We start from the raw sequence: 22,494 nt of genomic DNA on the forward strand, positions 1-22,494 counted from the left end.
GCGAGGACATTGATCTAAACTCTCGATTATAGTGAGAGCATTGACCTAAACTCTTGGTTATAGTGAGAGCATTGATCTAAACTCTTGGTTATAGCAAGGACGTGGCTCTAAACTCTCGGTTATAGTGAGAGCATTGTTCTAAACTCTTGGTTATAGTGAGAGCATTGATCTAAACTCTCGGCTATAGTGAGAGCATTGACCTAAACTCTCGGTTATAGTGAGAGCATTGATCTAAACTCTTGGTTATAGTGAGGACGTGGCTCTAAACTCTCGGTTATAGTGAGAGCATTGATCTAAACTCTCGGTTATAGTGAAAGCATTGATCTAAACTCTCGGTTATAGTGAGAGCATTGATCTAAACTCTCAGTTATAGTGAGAGCATTGATCTAAACCCACTGTTATAGTGAGGGCATTGATGTAAACTCTCGGTTATAGTGAGAGCATTGATCTAAACTCTTGGTTATAGTGAGGACATTGCTCTAAACTCTCGGTTATAGCGAGGACGTGGCTCTAAACTCTTGGTTATAGTGAGAGCATTGATCTAAACTCTTGGTTATAGTGAGAGCATTGATCTAAACTCTCAGTTATAGTGAGGACATTGATCTAAACTCTTGGTTATAGTGAGGGGATTGTTCTAAACTCTTGGTTATAGTGAAGGGATTGTTCTAAACTCTTGGTTATAGCGAGGGGATTGTTTTAAATGCTCAGTTATAGTGAGAGCATTGATCTAAACTCTCGAAATTTCCAAAACTGAGATTAATAGATTTTTGTTAGGCATGGGTGTTAAGGATTATAGGACTGAGACCGGAAGATGGAGCTTGAGGAGCTGAAGGATCTTCACCAGTTCCTAGATTCATAGACTTTAAACAAGGCTCTGTTTGCTCTCTCTAGTAGATGTAAAAAATCCCATAGCACTGATCAGAGAATGGAATATATGCAAAATCTCTGGAGTGAAGCTTGAAGCTGCAAGCCTTCAGACTCTGAGTCAAGAGTAATTCCCACTGTGCCAGGACAAACACCTCAAAGCTCAGCCGCAGGGCTTTCAATTGGTTATGAGCCCTTGTTGGGTATTTCTCACTCAGCTACATGATCATCCTCACAATGAGGTTACACAACAGCAACAAGCATCTTTTCATTTAATTTAGTGGGTCTCTCATCTCAGCTGCCTATAGATTAAAGCTGGTGGCCCAGTGCCAAATATTTATGTTAATTCTACATGTTCACTGAAAGAGAACCTCGAGTACCTCCTCAGGAAAGCACTGAAGCCTCTTAAGCCTCTCCAACTTTAATCATTCCACCATGAGAGGTCATGCCTTTATCTGTCTGGGCCCTAAGCTCTGGAGTTCCCTCTCTAACCCTCCTTTAAGATGCTCCTTAAAACCTACACCTTGGAAGAAGGTTCTGGTCACTGGCCTTATATTTTCTTTATGTGTCTTGGTGTCAAATTTTGTCTGATAGCTCTCCCATAAAGCACTTGGTAATGTTTTTACTACAGCAAAGGTGCTATATAAATACGGTTGTTGTTGTTGCCAGGCATAAGAAAGTTTAACAAACATGAATGTTTCTCAGAAGCTGGTCGTGTTAACAGTCCTTTACTATGGTAGGCCGGGTCTTTGTGGGGAGCAGGGTGGAGTAACAGTCTATCAGGGCCACTGTCCTGAGAAGAACACTTTACAACCCCATGGTGACAGCCATTATGGTTTCTGTGTTCGCTGACAGTACTGAGATAATGCTGTTGCTGTCCATGAAGATTACTGGTTTCCTTTCTGGCCCTTTAAGATTGGCAGTGGCCAGGAATAGACAAGTGAACAATTGGTCTACCTTGCTCCTGAACAAAATTCCAGTAAGCATAATTACCCCGGGTCAGCCATGGCTCAGTGGGTAGTCCTCTTCCCCTCTGAGGCAGCAGGTTGTGGGTTCAAGCCCCACTCCAGAGACTTGAGCGCAAAATTCAGGCTGATGCTCCAGGGCACTACTTAGGGAGAGCTGCACTGTCAGAGGGCCCATCTTTCTGATGTTAAATGGAGACCCTACCTTCCTTCTCAGGTGGATGTTAAACATGCCAAGGCACAATTCAAAGAGGAGCAGGCAAGTTCTCCCTCGTGTCCTAGTCAATGTTTACCCCTCAATCAAAAACAGATCATTGTTATTGCTTTTCATGGGAGCTAGCTGTGCGCAAATTGGCTGCAGTCCTACATTATAACAGTGACATCGCTTCAGACGTACTCCATTGGCTGGAGTAACTCATCCTCCCTTCCTGCCTCAAACTACAGGATGGTATAAGCAGGTGAGGTCACTTACCCTAACACCCATAAATTTGTCCCGTAGAACAATCCAGGAAAGCAGGAAGACAAAAGCCTTGTTGCAGCAGAACAGAGCGGAGGCATCTGTTGCACTAATCTTCTTCAGGGCCAGCAAATACAGGTAATTGGTCAAAGTCCATAGGACACAGAACGGGGCCAGCCTGCTGAAGAATATTTTGATGGTCAAACCATCATCCCCAAAAAGCCTGCAGCATTCCCTAATGGGGGTGGGGAAGAGGAGAGTGAAAGGTCACCAGTTAGGCTCATGTCAAATCTTAGAATACAACAACCTTTAACATCAGCCATCTCAAAACACTATATCCAGAGGCACACAGTCCTTTCCACCTTCATCGTATCTCTGCTCCGGCAGCCAGTGGACATTTATCTTCATGGACACATGATTAATGAATCTGGTTTTGCCAAATGGTGCGAGCTGACGGAGTGAATGTGTGCGGAGTTAAGGGGGGAGCTCCCCCTGCTCCTCTTCCACATGGGGGCAGTGGGATCCTTCATGTCCACCTGAGGGGGCAGATGTGGTCCTCAGTTTAACGTCTTATCAGAAAGACAGTAACTGCTGTATTAGAGAGTCAGCCTGGATTATGTGCTCAAGTCTCTGGTTTCAGACTTGAACACATGACCTCCTGACAAGGAGGCAAAAGTGGTAGCCACTGAGCCTCACTGACACTCTTTAAGGTGTTACTGTGGCAACCAAAGTGTCCTGCTGCATGGGATACCTGGGAGTTCAATTGCTCCCAATAGAAACTATATTGATTGTTTACCAAATAGGTTTGACTAAAGTAATAAACACATGTTCACACTGAATGTAAGTTTTCACAATAGTTGAGACAATGGCCCAATAACAGCTCGAAATAAATCAAATTTCTGAGCGAATACACTAGTTGATGGGCATAAATATCTGGGAACTTCAATTGCAGCATCAATGCTGAGGGAGTTATAAATATCCCAAGTAACACAGACTTTAAAAGGAGCCAATGTGTGTAAAGCTCCTTTTAGTCTTGGATCTGCTCCTTCCACCTCAATAAAACACAGCACAGAGACTTGCCTCCGAGTTCCCCCCTCCGACCCGGCAGATGCTGACTGTGATGGAGCTGTAGGAGCCTCTACCCAGGATACCATCTAGGCTCAGGTATTGGAGCTTCTGATCAGACCTGGGCCGAGCTGGAACCTCTTCCTAGCCACAGGCAAGGCCGCTGATGGCGAGGGCGAGGGTGAGGGCAATGGTGGGGACCCACTACCCTGCGAACTGCCATGTCCTCAGCCTCAATGAGACTCGGCTCGGAGGCTGGTGTACCTGACCTAGCTGAGGCATAGAGGTGGTGTATTTGAGCCCAACTACAGAGACTAGGGCACATGATCCAGGCTGACACTCCAGTGCAGTACCGAGGGAGTGCTGCACTGTCAGAGTCACTGTCTGTTGGATGAGCAGTCAAACCGAAGCCCTGGCTGCTTTATCAGCTGGCCCTCGAAGATCCCACATGACTATTTTGAAGAAGAACATGAACTCTCCCTGGTGTCCTGGCTAATATTTATCCCTCAATCAATATCTAAAGACAGATTATCTGGTCACTATCACTTTGTGGGAGTTTACTGTGTGCAAATTGGCTGCCACATTTCCCACATCACAACAGTGACTACACCCCAAAAAGTACTTCACTGACTGTGAGGCGCTTTGGGACATTCTGAGGTTGTGAAAGGTGCTGCAGAAATGCAAGTCTTTCTTTTGTTGTCTTGTTGTGCCTCCAGAAAAAGAAAGGCATTCGTTCATTGCTGCTGGGTCAAAATTCTAGAACTTTCTTCCTAACAGCACGTGGACCACAGAGGTTCAAGAAGGCAGCTCACCAACACCTTTTCAAGGGCAGTCAGGGGATGGGCAACAGACACAGCAATTTTGGAAGGTGTTAGTGATAGACTTGTAAGCAAACCTGTCTGCAACACCATTCAGGAAGAAATGTTCCACAGAAGCTCACCTAACATTGAGGAAAAATACGTATCAGCCACCTGCACCCCCAGCCAGCATTACAATGATTAGGAGCTGGTGGGATTGACAACGAACCAAACTGTCCTGACAAAGTGTGAATAAGACAAGGACAGAGTCCTGAGGTGAATAGCGTCACTGTGGTCGAGGAATGAATTACAAAGCCGACTCTCATTTTTACACCAGCACACAATCTCACTGGCGTAAGAAGCTTGGCGTGCATTAAGTAGATGGTGTGCCAGGATAAGTGATGAAGGTATCACTCACCGAGACAGCACAATATTAACAAAAACAGAGGGCAAGGAAACAATTTGGACCTTTAAGCAGGAAAACTGGTTTGGATGTGATGATGAACGTTGAGATTTTCCAAGCAGCCAGAGCTCATGGAGGATCAGGAATGGGCTTTGTCGAGATCCATGTGTCTGAATCACAAAGCCAGTCATGATTGTCAGGCTGGCAGGCAATCAACCTCGGAATCCTGATCGCCAATAACAATGTGCATTTATATAGTGCCTTTCACATCCCTCAGGACAACCCAAAGCCCTTTATGGCCAGTGCAAGACACTTTGCCAGGTAACCCCTGTGGTATTGTACAGAAATGTGGCAGCCAATTTGCGCGCAGCAAGCTCCCACAAACCAAAACGTGATGATGACCAGAATAGTCTGGTTTTGTTTTGTGATGATGATTGGGGGATAAGTATTAACCAGGGGAAAACTCCCCTGCTCTCCTTCAAATGGTGCCATGGAACCTTTTATGTCCACTTCAGCGGGTAGATGGTTTAATCGACACCTCCGACAGTGCAGCTCTCCCTCTGTACCGCACTGGGAGTGTCAGAGCAGATTCTGTACTCAAGTCTCTGGAGCAGGACTTGAACTCAGAACCTTCTGAAACAAAGGCAAGGGCGCTCACCACTGAATGGTAGTGGTTACCTACCACCCCCCACGTATAAGTGGGTCAGATGCCCCTTCTCCTCTCCCCCCACCCACACCATACACCCCCCCAACTCCCCAGCCCATTCCCCCCATTCAATGCGAACATGTTAAGCTGAGAGCTGCTTACCGGAACCGTTGTAGTGGTGACTGCTTCTCCTCCGAACTCCAGGCATAGCCGGTGTAGTACAACGGGAAGAAGAGGATGTTCCAGGCGGTGGCAAACCACGTTATGGCAAAGGGAGCGTCGAAGGTCCTGAAGGTGGTCTTGGCCAGCTGGCTGGTACCCGCCCAGGACGAACAGACACTGAGGACCACCGCTGACCCCCACAGGGCTTTCTTCAGCTGCTCAACGGAGCAGTGGCACGGGTGGCAGCAAACTGGACCCGCTCTCCGTCCCAAACGCCTTGCTCCGCCTCCTCCTCCTCCGGCCTCGCCTCGTGTCTCTGCGTCTGTCCGGGAGGCTCCTCCCCTGCCCCCAACCCCGCTTGCCTCTGCCGGGTGCTCATCTCCTGCGGATTAAGAGGTCAAGGGTCAGCACAATCCACGCAGCCAATCAGTGAAACATGGCGTAAATCTCCAGCAGGGGTTTCTGCTCAAACAGCAGGAGGGAATGTGGACTGGACAAACCGCACCCACGCCCCCACCCCCCTCGATCTGTAAGAGTTCACTGTCTGTACTCTCTGCTGTTGGTACAAGTTACTTTGTCAGATTCTGAGGTGGGAGGTTCAAAATGGCTGCCCTGCATTGGCCACGCCTTCAGTGGGCAACATTCCCCCTCTGGGTCAGTAACTCGTGGACTCAAGCCAGGCTGCCTCCCCCAGTGCAGTACTGAGGGAGTGCTGCACTGTCAGAGAATCCGTCTTATGGGTGTATTCTTAAACTGAGGCTGCATCTGCCCTCTCGGGTTGATGTAAAAGTTCCCGCTGCACAACTGGAACTGGAGCAGGGGTGTTCTCCCTGGTGTCCTGGCCAAAATTTATCCCTCAACCTAGGTCAGTAAAACAGGTTACCCATTGCTCATTCTCACAGTGCTGTTTGAGAGGGCTTGCTGTATGTAAATTGGCTGCAGCATTTCCTACACTACAACAGGATCTATACTTCAAAAATCACTCTACTGACTGCAAAAAGCGTTGGGAAATTGTGACGATGTGGAAGCCTGCAGTGTAAACGCAAGTAATTTCTTTTACAGTTTTTACACCTGGGTTGGGGGATTTCAGGAGCAAGAATTATTCATTCAGATTGGATTTTCAGACCCGCCATCGTCTTACTGAATGGCGGAGCTGGCTCGAGGGGTCGAATGGCCGACTCCTGCTCCTATTTCTTATGACCTCATATCTCCGGGATGCTGAAAGTCCATCCCGATTGCAACCAGGGAGAAGAAAGGGAGCTGAAGAACAAAGGAAGCTTTCGCAAAGAAGAATCTCGAGGGTGGAAAGGTGATTGAGAAGAGGAACAAATCTAGGAAAACTGAGCAGTTAAAGAGGGCGGGCAGGCGGCATGTGGGGCAGTCGGGGGGGGGTGTTGTGGTAATGAAAAGCTCATCAGGAAATTTATTGTTGTGTTTGGAGCGGGGTTGATAAACTCGGTGCCGTTACCATGGAGACTTCACCACTGGGTCTGCGGTGGAGTGAGGTGACACCGTAGTGTTGAGATTCTATTCAGTGAGGGAGAGATGCGGCCATTTAACACTCTTGTATTTGGATACTTGCACATGCTAACCTCATCAGGTCTATTCTGGCACAAGGTACTGGCCACGGGTGTGAAGCAGCAGGAATGTGTTCAGCGTCTGTTCACAAACTACTGCAATCAGAACTTCCATCCGTATCATTACTGTGTCTAGGTGAGAAATGGTGAGGAATGGTGAGAAATGGTCCACCAAACATGTTACAGAGAGAGAGAGGGCTGTAGGGACTGGAGGAGGTTACAGAGAGAGGGAGGGTTGTAGGACTGGAGGAGGTTACAGAGAGAGGGAGGGTTGTAGGACTGGAGGAGGTTACATAGAGAGGGAAGGTTGTAGGGCTGGAAGAGGTTACAGAGGGGGAAGGGTTGTTGGGATGGAGGAGGTTACAGAGAGAGGGAAGGTTGTTGGGATGGAGGAGGTTACAGAGAGAGGGAGGGTTGTTGGGATGGAGGAGGTTACAGAGAGGGAGGGTTGTTGGGATGGAGGAAATTAGAGAGAGAGGGAGGGTTGTTGGGATGGAGGAGGTTACAGATAGGGGGGGTTGTTGGGATGGAGGAGGTTACAGAGAGAGGGAGGGTTGTTGGGATGGAGGAGGTTACAGAGAGGGAGGGTTGTTGGGATGGAGGAGGTTATAGAGAGGGGGTTGTTGGGATGGAGGACGTTACAGAGAGGGAGGGTTGTTGGGATGGAGGAGGTTACAGAGAGGGGGGATTGTTGGGATTGAGGAGGTTACAGAGAGGGGGGGATTGTTGGGATGGAGGAGGTTACAGAGAGAGGGGGTTGTTGGGATGGAGGAGGTTACAGATAGGGGGGGTTGTTGGGATGGAGGAGGTTACAGAGAGGGGGGATTGTTGGGATGGAGGAGGTTACAGAGAGAGGGGGTTGTTGGGATGGAGGAGGTTACAGAGAGAGGGAGGGTTGTTGGGATGGAGGAGGTTACAGAGAGGGAGGGTTGTTGGGATGGAGGAGGTTACAGAGAGGGGGTTGTTGGGATGGAGGACGTTACAGAGAGGGAGGGTTGTTGGGATGGAGGAGGTTACAGAGAGGGGGGATTGTTGGGATTGAGGAGGTTACAGAGAGGGGGGGATTGTTGGGATGGAGGAGGTTACAGAGAGGGAGGGTTGTTGGGAAGGAGGAGGTTACAGAGAGGGGGGATTGTTGGGATGGAGGAGGTTACAGAGAGGGAGGGTTGTTGGGATGGAGGAGGTTACAGAGAGAGGGGGTTGTTGGGATGGAGGAAGGGATGTAGCATTGTGCAACATTGTCAGGACATTTGCTGGTTGCAGCCCATAAATAAACAGATTTGTTGCACTGAATTTCATATAGAACCTCTGGGTTCTGAGACTCGCACTGTAGCTACTCTGTATGGTTTGGCATTTGAGGAAGTCTGCGATGTTACTCCTACTGTGCATTATACTGTCGGGGAAGTCCCATGATCCCAGCAAGGGACAAAATTCTTCAGGAATGTGAGGAAGAAAATCAGGCTTTTCCAGAATGAGATGGGAGCTTATTTTTCTACAGTGCCTTTTACACCCTCAGGACAGCCCAAAGCACTTTACAACCCAGTGAAGCATCTCTGGAGTGTAGTCAGTGTTGTGGTGTTGGAAATGCAGCAGCCAATTTGTGCACTGCAAGATCCCGGAGCAGTAATGAAATAAATAACCAGATGATCTGTTTTAGCATTGCAGGTTGCAGGATAAACTTTGGCCAGGACACAGGGAAGAAATCCCCGCTTTTCTTCAAACAGTGCCATGGATTCTTTTACACCCACCTGAGAGGGCCTCTGTTTAATGCCTCATCCAAAAGGTGGCGCCCACGGCAGTGCAGCACTCCCATAGTACTGGCACTGGGAATGTCAGCCTGAGCTACAGGCTCGAGCCTCTGGAGTGGGACTTGAAGCCATGGACATGTGATGCCATGCCTGACAGGACTTCACATCAAACATAACATCTTCCGAACACCAATCACTGAATAAAGATGACAGTTATGGGCTCACTATGCTGTCAGGCAGGGCTGCGCTGTACCATTGGGCTCTCGAGCCGTTCAGATGTTTGCCCTCTTATTTTATACCAAGAGTTGGCAACCCTGGGCAGCAATAAGTTTGGGTTACCCAGGTCTGCCAACCACTTCTCGAGGCTCTGAGCCCCTGGTTAATGCTGACCCTGCAGCTCATATGAAGCCCGCTGTATGGTTTTTGAGGGTCTCATTGCTGGCTGGAAATAAAAATGAATGTGTGAGCGTTAAAGGTATTTCTCACAGGGAAGCCACTAACTGTAGCTTCTTATTTCTTTTGCTGCACTTGGTCCACTGGTTATTGATGGTTCCTCTTACATAAGGGCAGTGAATCATCAGCAGCAGCATAAACAGACTGGGCACAGAACAGCACTGACTGAGTCAGCAAGAATCAATACTGCCAGAGCCTGGAGCCAACGCACACACAGGACGAGAGAGCGGAGAACAATGTGGAGCAGCAGGGCCAGGAGGGTGAGGGGGAGGAGGACAGAGGGGAGGGGGAGGAGGGGAGGAGGAGGGAGAGGGGAGGAGGGAGAGGGGAGGAGGATGGGAGCAGTTGGAGGGGAAGAAGAGGGGGAAGATGAAAGGAGGAAGAGGAGAGAAGGAAGAGGGGAGGAGGAAGAGGAGGAGGAAAAAGAGGGGAGGATGGGAGGTAGTGGAGGGGAAGAAGAGGCTGAAGATGGGAGGAGGAAGAGAGCAGGAGGAGGGGAGGAGGAGGAGGAAGAGGGGAAGGAGGATAGAGGAGGAGGAAGAAGAGGGGAAGGAGGATGGAGGAGGAGGAAGAGAAGAGGAGGGGAGGGGAGGAGGGAACACTCAGGAGAGGATGAGGAGGGAGCAGGAAGGAGAGAAGGAGGAGGAAGGGGAAGATGAGAAAGAGGAAGAGGAGAGGGAGGGGAAGAGGAGTGTGAGCAAGAGAGGGAGAGGGGAAGGAGAGAAGGAAGAGGGGAAGGGGGATGAGGGAAGGAGGATGAGGGGAAGGGGGATGAGGGAAGGAGAATGAGGGGAAGGGGGACGAGGGAAGGAGGATGAGGGGAAGGAGGATGAGGGGAAGGAGGATGAGGGAAGGAGGATGAGGGGAAGGAGGATGAGGGGAAAGCGTGTGAGGACAGGGAAGAGGAGGAAGATGAGGAAGAGGGGGTGAGAAGGAGGGAGAGGGGGAGGGGCTCAGGGAGGAAGAGGAGCACAAGGAGAGGAACAGGAGGAAAAGGGGAAGGAGGAAGCGGTGAAATAGGAAGATGAGGAAGATGTGCAGCAGCGAGGGAAGAGGAAGAAGAGGTGGAGGTGGACAAGAAGGAAGTGAAATGGAGGAGGAGCAGGACAGGGAGGAAGTGGAGGGGAGGGGCTGAAAGACATTTTACTTCCTTTCCAAATTCATTCTCTTTAAAAAAATGATTGTCTGGCATTTCAGGCCAAAAACCCAGGAGCCCCGTTCCCTAGCTCTCGATTCCACCCTCTCTGTGGACACTGCTTCAGGATGAACCAGACCGTTTGCAACACCAAAAGAGTTTCCAGCCCAGTATCTCTCTGTTACAAAGATTGCCGACATCCAGTGTTGTAAAACCACTCCTCTCTGCCCCTGTGTCAGCTCATCTCCTGCTGAAGCGCTTGCCTCTGCCTCTGTTAGCTCTTGACTGGTCCAATGCTCTGCTGGCTGGTCTCCCATTTCCACCGCTGGGAAGCTGAGCTCATCTGAAACCCGGCTGCATGGATCCAAACTCACACTAAGACCTGTTCGCATGTCACCCTTTGCTCACTGACTTACACTGGTTCCCAGTCTGACACTGTTTTCAAATCTCTCCACAGCCTTGCCATCCTCACACTGCCCATCTCCCTCCAGAAGCCCCTCAAAGCGAGGAGGATATTGCCATAGAGCCTGTGGAAGAGCTTGTGAACTGACAGGGTTCTGGCTGAGCAGGAACCTCTCCTGATCTTCCCACCTGCCAGAGCTGCATGGGAAGGGTTTACAGGCTGACAGTCAACCTGTTTGGCCAAATCACAAACACACCTTCCATGGTCATCAAGCCCAGGAGTGGGAGCCAAACTCAGAGCTTCCCACTCAGGCTACGGATGCCACACACTGCGGCAGAAGACCACCTTGGCCCCGCCCTCTCCCTGTAACCTCCTCCATCCCTACAACCCTCCCTCTCTCCGTAACCTCCTCCATCCCTACAACCCTCCCTCTCTCTGTAACCTCCTCCTGCCCCTACAACCCTCCCTCTCTCTCTGTATCCTCCTCCAGCCTGACAACCCTCCCTCTACCTCCGTAACCTCCTCCAGCCTGACAACCCTCCCTCTCTCTGTAACCTCCTCCATCCCTACAACCCTCCCTCTCTCTGTAACCTCCTCCATCCCTACAACACTCCCTCTCTCTGTAACTTCCTCCATCCCTACAACCCTCCCTCTCTCTGTAACATCCTCCATCCCTACAACCCTCCCTCTCTCTGTAACCTCCTCCAGCCCTACAACCCTCCCTCTCTCTGTAATCTCCTCCAGCCTGACAACCCTCCCTTTCTCTGTAATCTCCTCCATCCCTACAACCCTCCCTCTCTCTGTAACCTCATCCAGCCCCTACAACCTTCCCTCTCTCTGTAACCTCCTCCAGCCCCACGGCCCTCCCTCTCTCTGTACCCTCCTCCAGCCCTACAACCTTCCTTCTCCCTGTAAGCTCCTCCAACACCCTACAACCCTTCCACTCTCTGTAATCTCCTCCAGCCCCACGACCCTCCCTCTCTCTGTACCCTACTCCAGCCCATTCAACCCTCCCCCTTTGCAATCTCCTCCAGCTCCTGCAACCCACCCTATTTCTGTAACCTCATAATCTCATCCATCACTACAACCCTCCCTCTCTCTGTAACCTCATCCAGCCCCGCCAACCCTCCCTCTCTCTGTAACCTCCTCCAGCCCCACGACCCTCCCTCTCTCTGTAAGCTCCTCCAGCCCTACAAACCTCCCCCTCTCTGTAACCCCATCCAGCTCTACAACACTCCCTCCCTTTGTAACCTCCTCCAGTTCTACAGCCCCCTCTCTTTCTGGAACCTCCTCCAGTTCTTCAACACTCCCACTCTCTGTAAACTCCTCTAGCCCTACACCCCTTCCTCTCTCTATCACCTCCTCCAGACATTACAACCCGCCCTCTCCCTGAAACCTCCTCTAACCCACAACCCTCTCTCTCTCTGTAGCCTCCTCCAAAGCCCGACAACCCTCCATCTCTCTGTAACCTCCTCCAACCCTTCCTCTCTCAATAACCTCCTCCAGCCCTACAACCCTCCTTCTCTCTGTAACCTCGTCCAGCCCCTACAGCCTTCCCTCTCTCTGTAACCCCCTCCAGCCCCTACAACCCTCTCACTCACTGTAACGTCCTCCAGCCCTACAACCCTCCCTCTCTCTGCAACTTCCTCCAACCCCACAAAGCTCCCTTCCTTTGCAACCTCATCGAACCCTACAAACCTCCCTCCCTTCTGTGCCCTACCTCCAGCCCCTACAACCCTCCCTCTCTCTATAACCTCCTCCAGCCCCACAACCCTCCCTCCCTCTGTAACGTACTCCAGCATCAACAACCGTCCCCCTCTGTAACCTCCTCCAGCCCTACAACCCTCCCTCTCTCTGTAATCTCCTCCAACTCCAAAAACCCTCCCTCCCTCTGTAACGTCCTTCAGCCCCTACAAACTTCCTTCTCTCAGCAACCTCCTCAAGCCCCTACAACCCTCCCTCCCTCTGTAACCTCCTCCAACCCTACAACCCTCCTTCTTCCTGCAACCTCCTCCAACCCTACAAACCTCCCTTTCTCTGTAACCTCCTCCAGCTCTACAATCCTCCCTCTCTCTGTTTCTTACACCAGTCCTAAACCATCGCTCTCTCTGTAACCTCCTCCAGCCCTACAAACCTCCCTCTCTCTGTAACCACCTCCAACCCTACAAACCTCCCTCTCACTGAAACGTCCTCCAGCTCTACAACCCTCTCCCTCTCTGTAACTTCCTCCAGCTCTACAACTAACCTTCTCTTTATAACCCCCTCAAGCACCTATAACCCTCCCTCCTTCTGTAACCTCCTCCTGCCCCTATAACCCTCCCTCCCTATGTAACCTACTCCAGCCCCTACAACACTCCTTCTCTCTGTATCCTCCTCCAGCCCCTACAACCCTCCTTCTCTGTAATATCCTCCAGCCCTACAATCCTCCCTCTCTCTGCAACCTCCTCCAGCCCCTACAATCCTCCCTCCCTCTGTAACCTACTCCAGCCCCTACAATCCTCCCTCTCTCTGTAACCTCACCCAGCCCCTACAGCCCTCCCTCTCTCTGCAACCTCCTCCAGTCCTACAACCGTCTCTCCCTCTGCAATCTCCTCCAACCCCCTACAAGCCCTCCCTCTCTCTGTAGTCTCCTCCAAATCCTGACAACGCTGCCTCTCTCTAACATCCTCCATCATCTACAACCCTCCCCATCTGTAACCTCCTCCAGCCCCAGCAACCCTCCTTGCATCTGTAACCTCCTCCAACCCTGACAACCCTCCTTCTCTCTGTAACCTCCTCCAGCCCCTACAACCCTACCTCTCTCGGTAACTTCATCCAGCCCCTACAATCCTCCCTCTCTCTCTGCAACCTCCTCCAGCCCTACAGACCTCCCTCTCTCTGTAACCTCCTCCAACCCCCTAAAACCATCCCTCTCTCTGTAACCTCCTCCAGCCCCTACAACCTCCCTCTATCTGCAACCTCCTCCAGACTATACAACCCTCCCTCTCTTTGTAACCTCCTTGAGCCCCTACAACCTCCCTCTCTCCAAAACCTCCTCCAGCCCCTACAACCTCCCTCTCTCTATAAACTCCTCCAGTTCTACAACCCTCCCTCTCTGTGTAGCATCCTCCAGCCCTACAACCCTCCCTTTCTCTGTAACCTCCTCCAGCCCTACAACCCTCCCTCTCTCTGTAACCTCCTCTAGCCCCTACAACCATCTCTCTCTTTTTAACCTCCCCCAGCAGTTACAACCCTCCTCTCTCTGTAACCTCCTCCAGCCCTACAACCTCCCTCTATCTGCAACCTCCAGACCCTACAACCCTCCCTCTCTTTGTAACTTCCTTGAGCCCCTACAACCTCCCTCTCTCTGTAACCTCCTCCAGCTCTACAACACTCCCTCTCTCTGTAACCTCCTCCAGCCCTACAACCCTCCCTCTCTCTGTAACTTCCTCTAGGCCCTACAACCATCTCTCTCTTTTTAACCTCCTCCAGCAGTTACAACCCTCCTCTCTTTGTAACCTCCTCCAGCCCCTACAACCTCCCTCTATCTGCAACCTCCTCCAGACCCTACAACCCTCCCTCTCTTTATAACCTCCTTGAGCCCCTACAACCTCCCTCTCTCTGTAACCTCCTCCAGCCCCTACAACCCTCCTTCTCTCTGTAACCTGCTCCATCCCTACAATCCTCTGCACTCTTCCAATTCTGATCTCCTGTGTACCCCATGATAAGTTCTCCATGGCAACACCTCTGCAAATCAGAGTCCACTTGCCAACAAATCAGTGCTCTCTTCTCATGCAGTATAAATTGTTGTTCCCTTTATTCTTGGTATTCTTTCAAATTGTTTTGTTGAGTACAAGATGAAAAACCTTGACAGCATGGCTCTTTTTTCAGCAATAATCAAATTCTGTGTTGCTGAACTACCAAACGACATTTTAAGATTTTAAAGGCACTACATAAATGCAAGTTGTTTGTGAAGACCATGCATTCAGAACATAGCCGAGTCTCAACTTCAGCCAGACAAAACTCCAGTGTTATGTTTACAGAACATGTTCCACATATTAACAGTGTTGCACACGAATAGGAGCATGTTACACATGTTAACACCAGAGCCACAAGTTAATATCATCATCGTTAGACAAAAATATTATCACCTATGATATTACTGTGAATATGTATAACATGAGATGCCAACCTGGCGACGCTACAACACACGATTACATGTGTGCTAAACAGTGAAAGCAGCATGCGATAGCAAAGCGAAATGATCTCACAACCAGCGGATGAGATCATGACTCTCCAGTCCTGCCACAACCAGTCATGAATGCTGGTGGACAATTAAACAACTATCAGGAGGAGAAGGCTCCACAAATATCCCCATCCTCAATGATAGGGGAGACCAAAAGATAAGGCTGAAGCATTAGCAACCACCTTCAGCCAAATGTGCCGAGTGGATGATCCATCTCGGCCTCCTCCCAGCACCACAGGTGCCAGTCTTCAGCCAATTTGATTCACTCCATGTGATATCAAGAAAGAGCTGAAGGTGCTGGATACTGCAAAGGCTATGGGCCCTGACAATATCCTGACATTAGTACTGAAGACGTGTGCTCCAGAACTTGCTGCACCCCTAGCCAAGCTGTACCAGTACAGCTACAACACTGCCATCTACACTCTGGCTCTGTGGAAAATTGCCCTGGTATGTCCTGTGCACAAAAAGCAGGACAAATCCAACCCGTCCAATTACCGCCCCATCAGTCTATTCTCGATCCTCAGTAAAGTGATGGAAGAAGTCATCAACAGTGCTATCAAGTGGCACTTGCTTAGCAATAGCCTGCTCACTGACACTCAGTTTGGGTTCCGCCAGAGCCAAACTGGCTCTTGACCTCATTACAGCCTTGGTTCAAACATGGGCAAAAGAGCTGAACTCCCAAGGTGAGGTGAGAGTGACTGCCCTTGATATCAAAGCTGCATTTGACCCACTGTGGTATCAAGTAGTGCTTGAAAAGTTGAAGAAAATGGTAATCAGGGGGAAAACTCTCTGTTGGTTGGAGTCAAATATAGCACAAAGGAAGATGGTTGTGGTTGTTAAAGGTCAATCATCTCAGTTCCAGGGCATCACTGCAGGAATTCCTCAGGGTACTGTCCTCAGCCCATCCATCTTCAACTGCTTCATCAATGACCTTCCTTCCATCATAAGTCAGAAGTGGGGATATTCACTGATGGTTGCATAATGTTCAGCACCATTTGCGACTCCTCAAATACTGAAGCAGTCCATGTCCAAATGCAGCAAGACCTGGACAATATCCAGGCTTGAGCTGACAAGTGGCAAGTAACATTCACACTACACAAGTGCCAGGGAATGACCATCTCCAACGAGAGAATCTAACCATCACCCTTTGACATTCAACGGCATTACCACTATCAAATTCCCCATTACAGTATCAACATTATATTATCATTGACCAGAAATTTAAGTGAACCAGCTAAATAAATACTGTGGCTACAAAGACATGCCAGAAGTTGGGTAGCCTGCAGTGTACGACTTACCCACCTCCTGACTCCCCAAGGCCTGTCCACCATCTGCAAGACACACGTGAGGAGTGTGATGGAATACTCTCCACTTGCTTTGAACAACACTCAAGAAGCTTGACACTATCCAAGACAAAGCAGTCTGCTTAATCGGCACACTATTCACCACCTTAAACATTAATTCTCTCCACCACTGACGCACAGTGGCAGCATGTGTACCATCTACAAGATACACTGCAGCAACTCACCAAGTCTCCATGCAAATACCAGTGTTACGCATGTTTATAGCAGTGCTACATGTTTATATCAGTGTTAGATGTTATTATTAGTGTTACACACTTTTATGTCATTTTTACATGTTAATACCACAATGTTAGATGCTTGTATCACACTGCTTCACGTTTATATGGTTTCATATTAACACTACAATATTACAGTGTTGATGGAAAATACATACAATTCAGAACAGATGGTAACCTCTTAACTCAAGATGACTGAAATCCTTAGCTAAGGTCTCAGATGATGCGGGAATTGTTTGCCAATGATTCAGTCTTCAAAGGATCATGCAGTTTTTCAAAAGTGGCTGCTGATGATGGGCTAACCATCAGCTTAAGGAAACAGAGATACTCCACCAACCACCACCAAATTCTGACTATGCCCCACCTATTATAACTATCAATGACCCAACCTTGAAGGATGTCGATAACTTCACCATTTTCAGAAGCACAATCTTCGGGAATGTCTGCATTGACAGCGAGATGGCAAATAGAATAGCCAGAGCAAGCTCAGTATTTGCCCATTTCGAAGAGACTGTGAAGGAAACAAGGTATCAAACTTACAACAGGACATGCTGTGTATAAAGCTGTGGTAATACCTACCCTCTTATATGCCTGTGAAACATGGACTACCCAACTCCAGACATATTAAGCACTTGGACAGGTTCCACATGAGATTGATTCGGAACATCATGAGCATTAAAGGGGAGGACAAAGTACCCAACACTGAGGTCCTTCAAAGAGCAGAAATGTTTTGAATTGAAGCATTCATCATCAGAGGCCAGCTCAGATGGACATGTAGTACGTATGACTGACGAATAAAATCCCTAAGGTGGTAACGTATTCACAACTTAAACTTGGACACGGCCTGTGAGGTAGGCTGAGAGTAAGATTCAAGGACTCTTGGAAGGCAAACCTCAGGAAATTTGGCATGTCCACCAAGAACTGGGAGAAAAATGAACACGTAAGGACTACCGGGCGAGTGATCGCAAGTCATGGTGTTGCTTCCTTCGAATAGCAAAGAATACAGGCAGCAAAGGACAAGAGGCAAGCTTAAAAGACTAGGCTGTCCATACAAAGTCAGACAATCCATCCTTGCCCACACTGTGGAAAACCATGCAGATCTGCAATTGGACTCCACAGCCATGTTAGAAAGCACACCGGATGACACTACGTCTGCAAGAAATAGCCATTTTCAGTAACAAAGGGAAATCAATGATGATACATATTTATGTCAGTTTTAAAGGTTAATATAAAGGTGTTACACATGTTTATAACAACGTTACACATTTATAAAAGTGATACACATTTAAAGCAGTGTCACAAATGTTTATAGCAGTGTTACACATGTTTATAGCAGTGTTACATATGTTTATAGCAATGTTACAAATGTTTATAGCAGTATCACAAATGTTTATATTAGTGTTACGTATGTTTATAGCAGTGTTACATATGTTTGTAGCAGTGTTACATATGTTTATGTTAGTGTTACACATGTTTATAGCAGTGTTACATATGTTTGTAGCAGTGTTACATATGTTTATGTTAGTGTTCCACATGTTTATAGCAGTGTTACACATGCTTATAGCAGTGTTCCATAAGTTTATAGCAACGTTACATATGTTATAGCAGTGTTCCATATGTTTATATCAGTGCTACACATGTTTATAGCAATGTTCCAATTGTTTATAGCAGTGTTACACGTTATAGCAGTGTTCCATATGTTTATAGCAGTGTTACACATGTTTATTACAGTGTTCCATATGTTTATATCAGTGTTACACATGTTTATAGCAGTGTTCCATATGTTTATATTAGTGTTACACATGTTTATTGCAGTGTTCCATACGTTTATATCAGTGTTACACATGTTTACATCAGTGTTACACATGTTTATAGCAATGTTACACATGCTTATATCAATGTTATGCATGTTTATAGCAGTGTGACATGTTTATAACAGTGTTACATATGTTTATAGCAGTGTTACACATGTTTATAGCAGTGTTACGCATGTTTATAGCAGTGTTGCATGTTTATGGGGATAAAAACAAAAAACAAAAACTGCGGATGCTGGAAATACAAAACAAAAACAGAATTACCTGGAAAAACTCAGCAGGTCTGGCAGCATCGGCGGTGAAGAAAAGAGTTGACGTTTCAAGTCCTCATGACCCTTCGACAGAACTAGTGTTCCATATGTTTATATCAGTGTTACACAGGTTTATAACAATGTTTCATATGTTTATATTAGTGTTACACATGTTTACATCAGTGTTACACATGTTTATATCAGTGTTACACATTGTTTATAGCAATGTCACACATGTTTATAGCAATGCTCCATATGATTATATCAGTGTTACACATGCTTATAGCAGTATTACACATCTATAGCAGTGTTACACATGTTCATAGCAGTGTTTCATGCTTATAGCAGTGTGACACATGTTTATAGCAGTGTAAAACATGTTTAAAGCAGTGTGACACATGTTTATAGCAGTGTTACACATGTTTATAGCAGTGTTACACTTGTTTATAGCAGTGTTACACATCTATAGCAGTGTTACACATGTTTATAACAGTGTTACATGTTTATAGCAATGTTTCATATGTTTATATCAGTGTTACACATGTTTATAGCAATGTTCCATATGTTTCTATTAGTGTTACACATGTTTATATCAGAGTTACACATGTTTATATCAGTGTTACACAATGTTTATAGCAGTGTCACACGTTTATAGCAGTGTTCCATATGTTTATATCAGTGTTACACATGTTTATAGCAGTGTTACATGTTTATAGCAATGTTTCATATGTTTATATCAGTGTTATACATGTTTATAGCAATGCTCCATATGTTTCTATTGGTGTTACACATGTTTACATCAGTGTTACACATGTTTGTTGCAGTGTAACACATGTTTATAGCAGTGTTACACATCTGTAGCAGTGTTACATGTTTATAGCAGTGTTACACATATTTATAGCAGTGTTCCATATATTTATATCAGTGTTACACATGTTTATAGCAATGTTCCATATATTTATATCAGTGTTACACATGCTTATAGCAGTGTTACACATCTGTAGCAGTGTTACACATGTTTATAGCAGTGTTACATGTTTATAGTAGTGTTACACATGTTCATAGCAGTGTTACATGTTTATAGCAGTGGTACATGTTTGTAGCAGTATTACACATGTTTATAGCAGTGTTCCATATGTTTATATCAGTGTTATACATGTCTATAGCAATGTTTCATATGTTTATATTAGTGTTACACATGTTTACATCGGGTTACACATGTTTAGATCAGTGTTACACATTGTTTATAGCAATGTCACACATGTTTATAGCAATGTTCCATATGCTTATATCAGTGTTACACACGCTTATAGCAGTGTTACACATCTATAGCAGTGTTCATAGCAATGTTTCATGCTTATAGCAGTGTGACACATGTTTATAGCAGTGTAACACATGTTTAAAGCAGTGTGACACATGTTTATAGCAGTGTTACACATGGTTATAGCAGTGTTACACATGTTTATAGCAGTGTAACACATGTTTAAAGCAGTGTAACACATGTTTATAGCAATGTTTCATATGTTTATATCAGTGTTACACATGTTTATAGCAATGTTCCATATGTTTCTATTAGTGTTACATATGTTTACATAAGAGTTACACATTGTTTATAGCAGTGTCACACATATTTATAGCAATGTTCCATATGTTTATAGCAGTGTTACACATCTATAGCAGTGTTAGATGTTTATAGCAGTGTTACATGTTTATAGCAGTGTTACACATGTTTATAGCAGTGTTACACATATATAGCAGTGTTAATTGTTTATATCAGTGTTACACATCTATAGCAGTGTTACACATGTTTATAACAGTGTTACATGTTTAAAGCAATGTTTCATATGTTTATATCAGTGTTACACATGTTTATAGCAATGTTCCATATGTTTCTATTAGTGTTACATATGTTTACATCAGAGTTACACATGTTTATATCAGTGTTACACATTGTTTATAGCAGTGTCACACATATTTATAGCAATGTTCCATATGTTTATATCAGTGTTACACATGTTTATAGCAGTGTTCCATATGTTTATATCAGTGTTACACATGTTTATAGCAATGTTTCATATGTTTATATCAGTGTTACACATGTTTATAGCAATGTTCCATATGTTTCTATTAGTGTTACATATGTTTACATCAGAGTTACACATGTTTATATCAGTGTTACACATTGTTTATAGCAGTGTCACACATATTTATAGCAATGTTCCATATGTTTATATCAGTGTTACACATGTTTATAGCAGTGTTCCATATGTTTATATCAGTGTTACACATGTTTATAGTAATGTTCCATATGTTTATATCAGTGTTACGCATGCTTATAGCAGTGTTACACATCTGTAGCAGTGTTAAACATGTTTATTGCAGTGTTACATGTTTATAGCAGTGTTACACATGTTTATAGCACTGTTACACATCTATAGCAGTGTTAATTGTTTATAGCAGTGTTACACATCTATAGCAGTGTTACACATGTTTATAGCAGTGTTACACGTTTATGGTACAGTGGTACATGTTTGTCGCAGTGTAAGACATGTTTATAGCAGTGTTACACATCTATAGTAGTGTTACATGTTTATAGCAGTGTTACACATGTTTATAGCAGTGTTACATGTTTATAGCAAAGTTTCATATGTTTATATCAGTGTTACACATGTTTATAGCAATGTTCCATATGTTTCTATTGGTGTTACACATGTTTACATCAGTGTTACACATGTTTGTCGCAGTGTAACACGTTTATAGCAGTGTTACACATCTATAGCAGTGTTACATGTTTATAGCAGTGTTACATGTTTATAGCAGTGTTACACATGTTTATAGCAGTGTTACACATCTATAGCAGTGTTAATTGTTTATATCAGTGTTACACATCTATAGCAGTGTTACACATGTTTATAGCAGTGTTACATGTTTATGGTACAGTGGTACATGTTTGTCGCAGTGTAACACATGTTTATAGCAGTGTTACACATCTATAGTAGTGTTACATGTTTATAGCAGTGTTACACATGTTTATAGCAGTGTTACATGTTTATAGCAATGTTTCATATGTTTATATCAGTGTTACACATGTTTATAGCAATGCTCCATATGTTTCTATTGGTGTTACACATGTTTACATCAGTGTTACACATGTTTGTTGCAGTGTAACACATGTTTATAGCAGTGTTACACATCTGTAGCAGTGTTACATGTTTATAGCAGTGTTACACATATTATAGCAGTGTTCCATATATTTATATCAGTGTTACACATGCTTATAGCAGTGTTACACATCTGTAGCAGTGTTACAAATGTTTATAGCAGTGTTACATGTTTATAGTAGTGTTACACATGTTCATAGCAGTGTTACATGTTTATAGCAGTGGTACATGTTTGTAGCAGTATTACACATGTTTATAGCAGTGTTCCATATGTTTATATCAGTGTTACACATGTCTATAGCAATGTTTCATATGTTTATATTAGTGTTACGCATGTTTACATTGGGTTACACATGTTTAGATCAGTGTTACACATTGTTTATAGCAATGTCACACATGTTTATAGCAATGTTCCATATGCTTATATCAGTGTTACACACGCTTATAGCAGTGTTACACATCTATAGCAGTGTTAATTGTTTATAGCAGTGTTACACATCTATAGCAGTGTTACACATGTTTATAGCAGTGTTACATGTTTATGGTACAGTGGTACATGTTTGTCGCAGTGTAACACATGTTTATAGCAGTGTTACACATCTATAGTAGTGTTACATGTTTATAGCAGTGTTACACATGTTTATAGCAGTGTTACATGTTTATAGCAATGTTTCATATGTTTCTATTGGTGTTACACATGTTTATAGCAATGTTCCATATGTTTCTATTGGTGTTACACACGTTTACATTAGTGTTACACATGTTTGGCGCAGTGTAACACATGTTTAT

The 22,494-nt window shown here is 45.7% G+C and overlaps 1 protein-coding gene across 1 annotated transcript in view; it reads right to left on the bottom strand.

Moving 5' to 3' along the window:
* Positions 1-22,494, bottom strand: part of slc35f3b (solute carrier family 35 member F3b) — a 54,165-nt gene that overhangs the window by 19,093 nt on the left and 12,578 nt on the right. Inside the window, exons 2-4 of the mRNA XM_041187412.1 lie at positions 16,844-16,990; positions 5,360-5,741; positions 2,302-2,521 (exon numbers count right to left, since the gene is read on the bottom strand). Coding sequence (XP_041043346.1) covers positions 2,302-2,521; positions 5,360-5,741; positions 16,844-16,990 — 749 coding nt within the window. The remainder of the gene's footprint in view (positions 1-2,301; positions 2,522-5,359; positions 5,742-16,843; positions 16,991-22,494) is intronic.

The sequence above is a fragment of the Carcharodon carcharias genome, chromosome 5 (genome assembly GCF_017639515.1).
Source record: "Carcharodon carcharias isolate sCarCar2 chromosome 5, sCarCar2.pri, whole genome shotgun sequence".
In the NCBI taxonomy this organism is placed as follows: Eukaryota; Metazoa; Chordata; class Chondrichthyes; order Lamniformes; family Lamnidae; genus Carcharodon; species Carcharodon carcharias.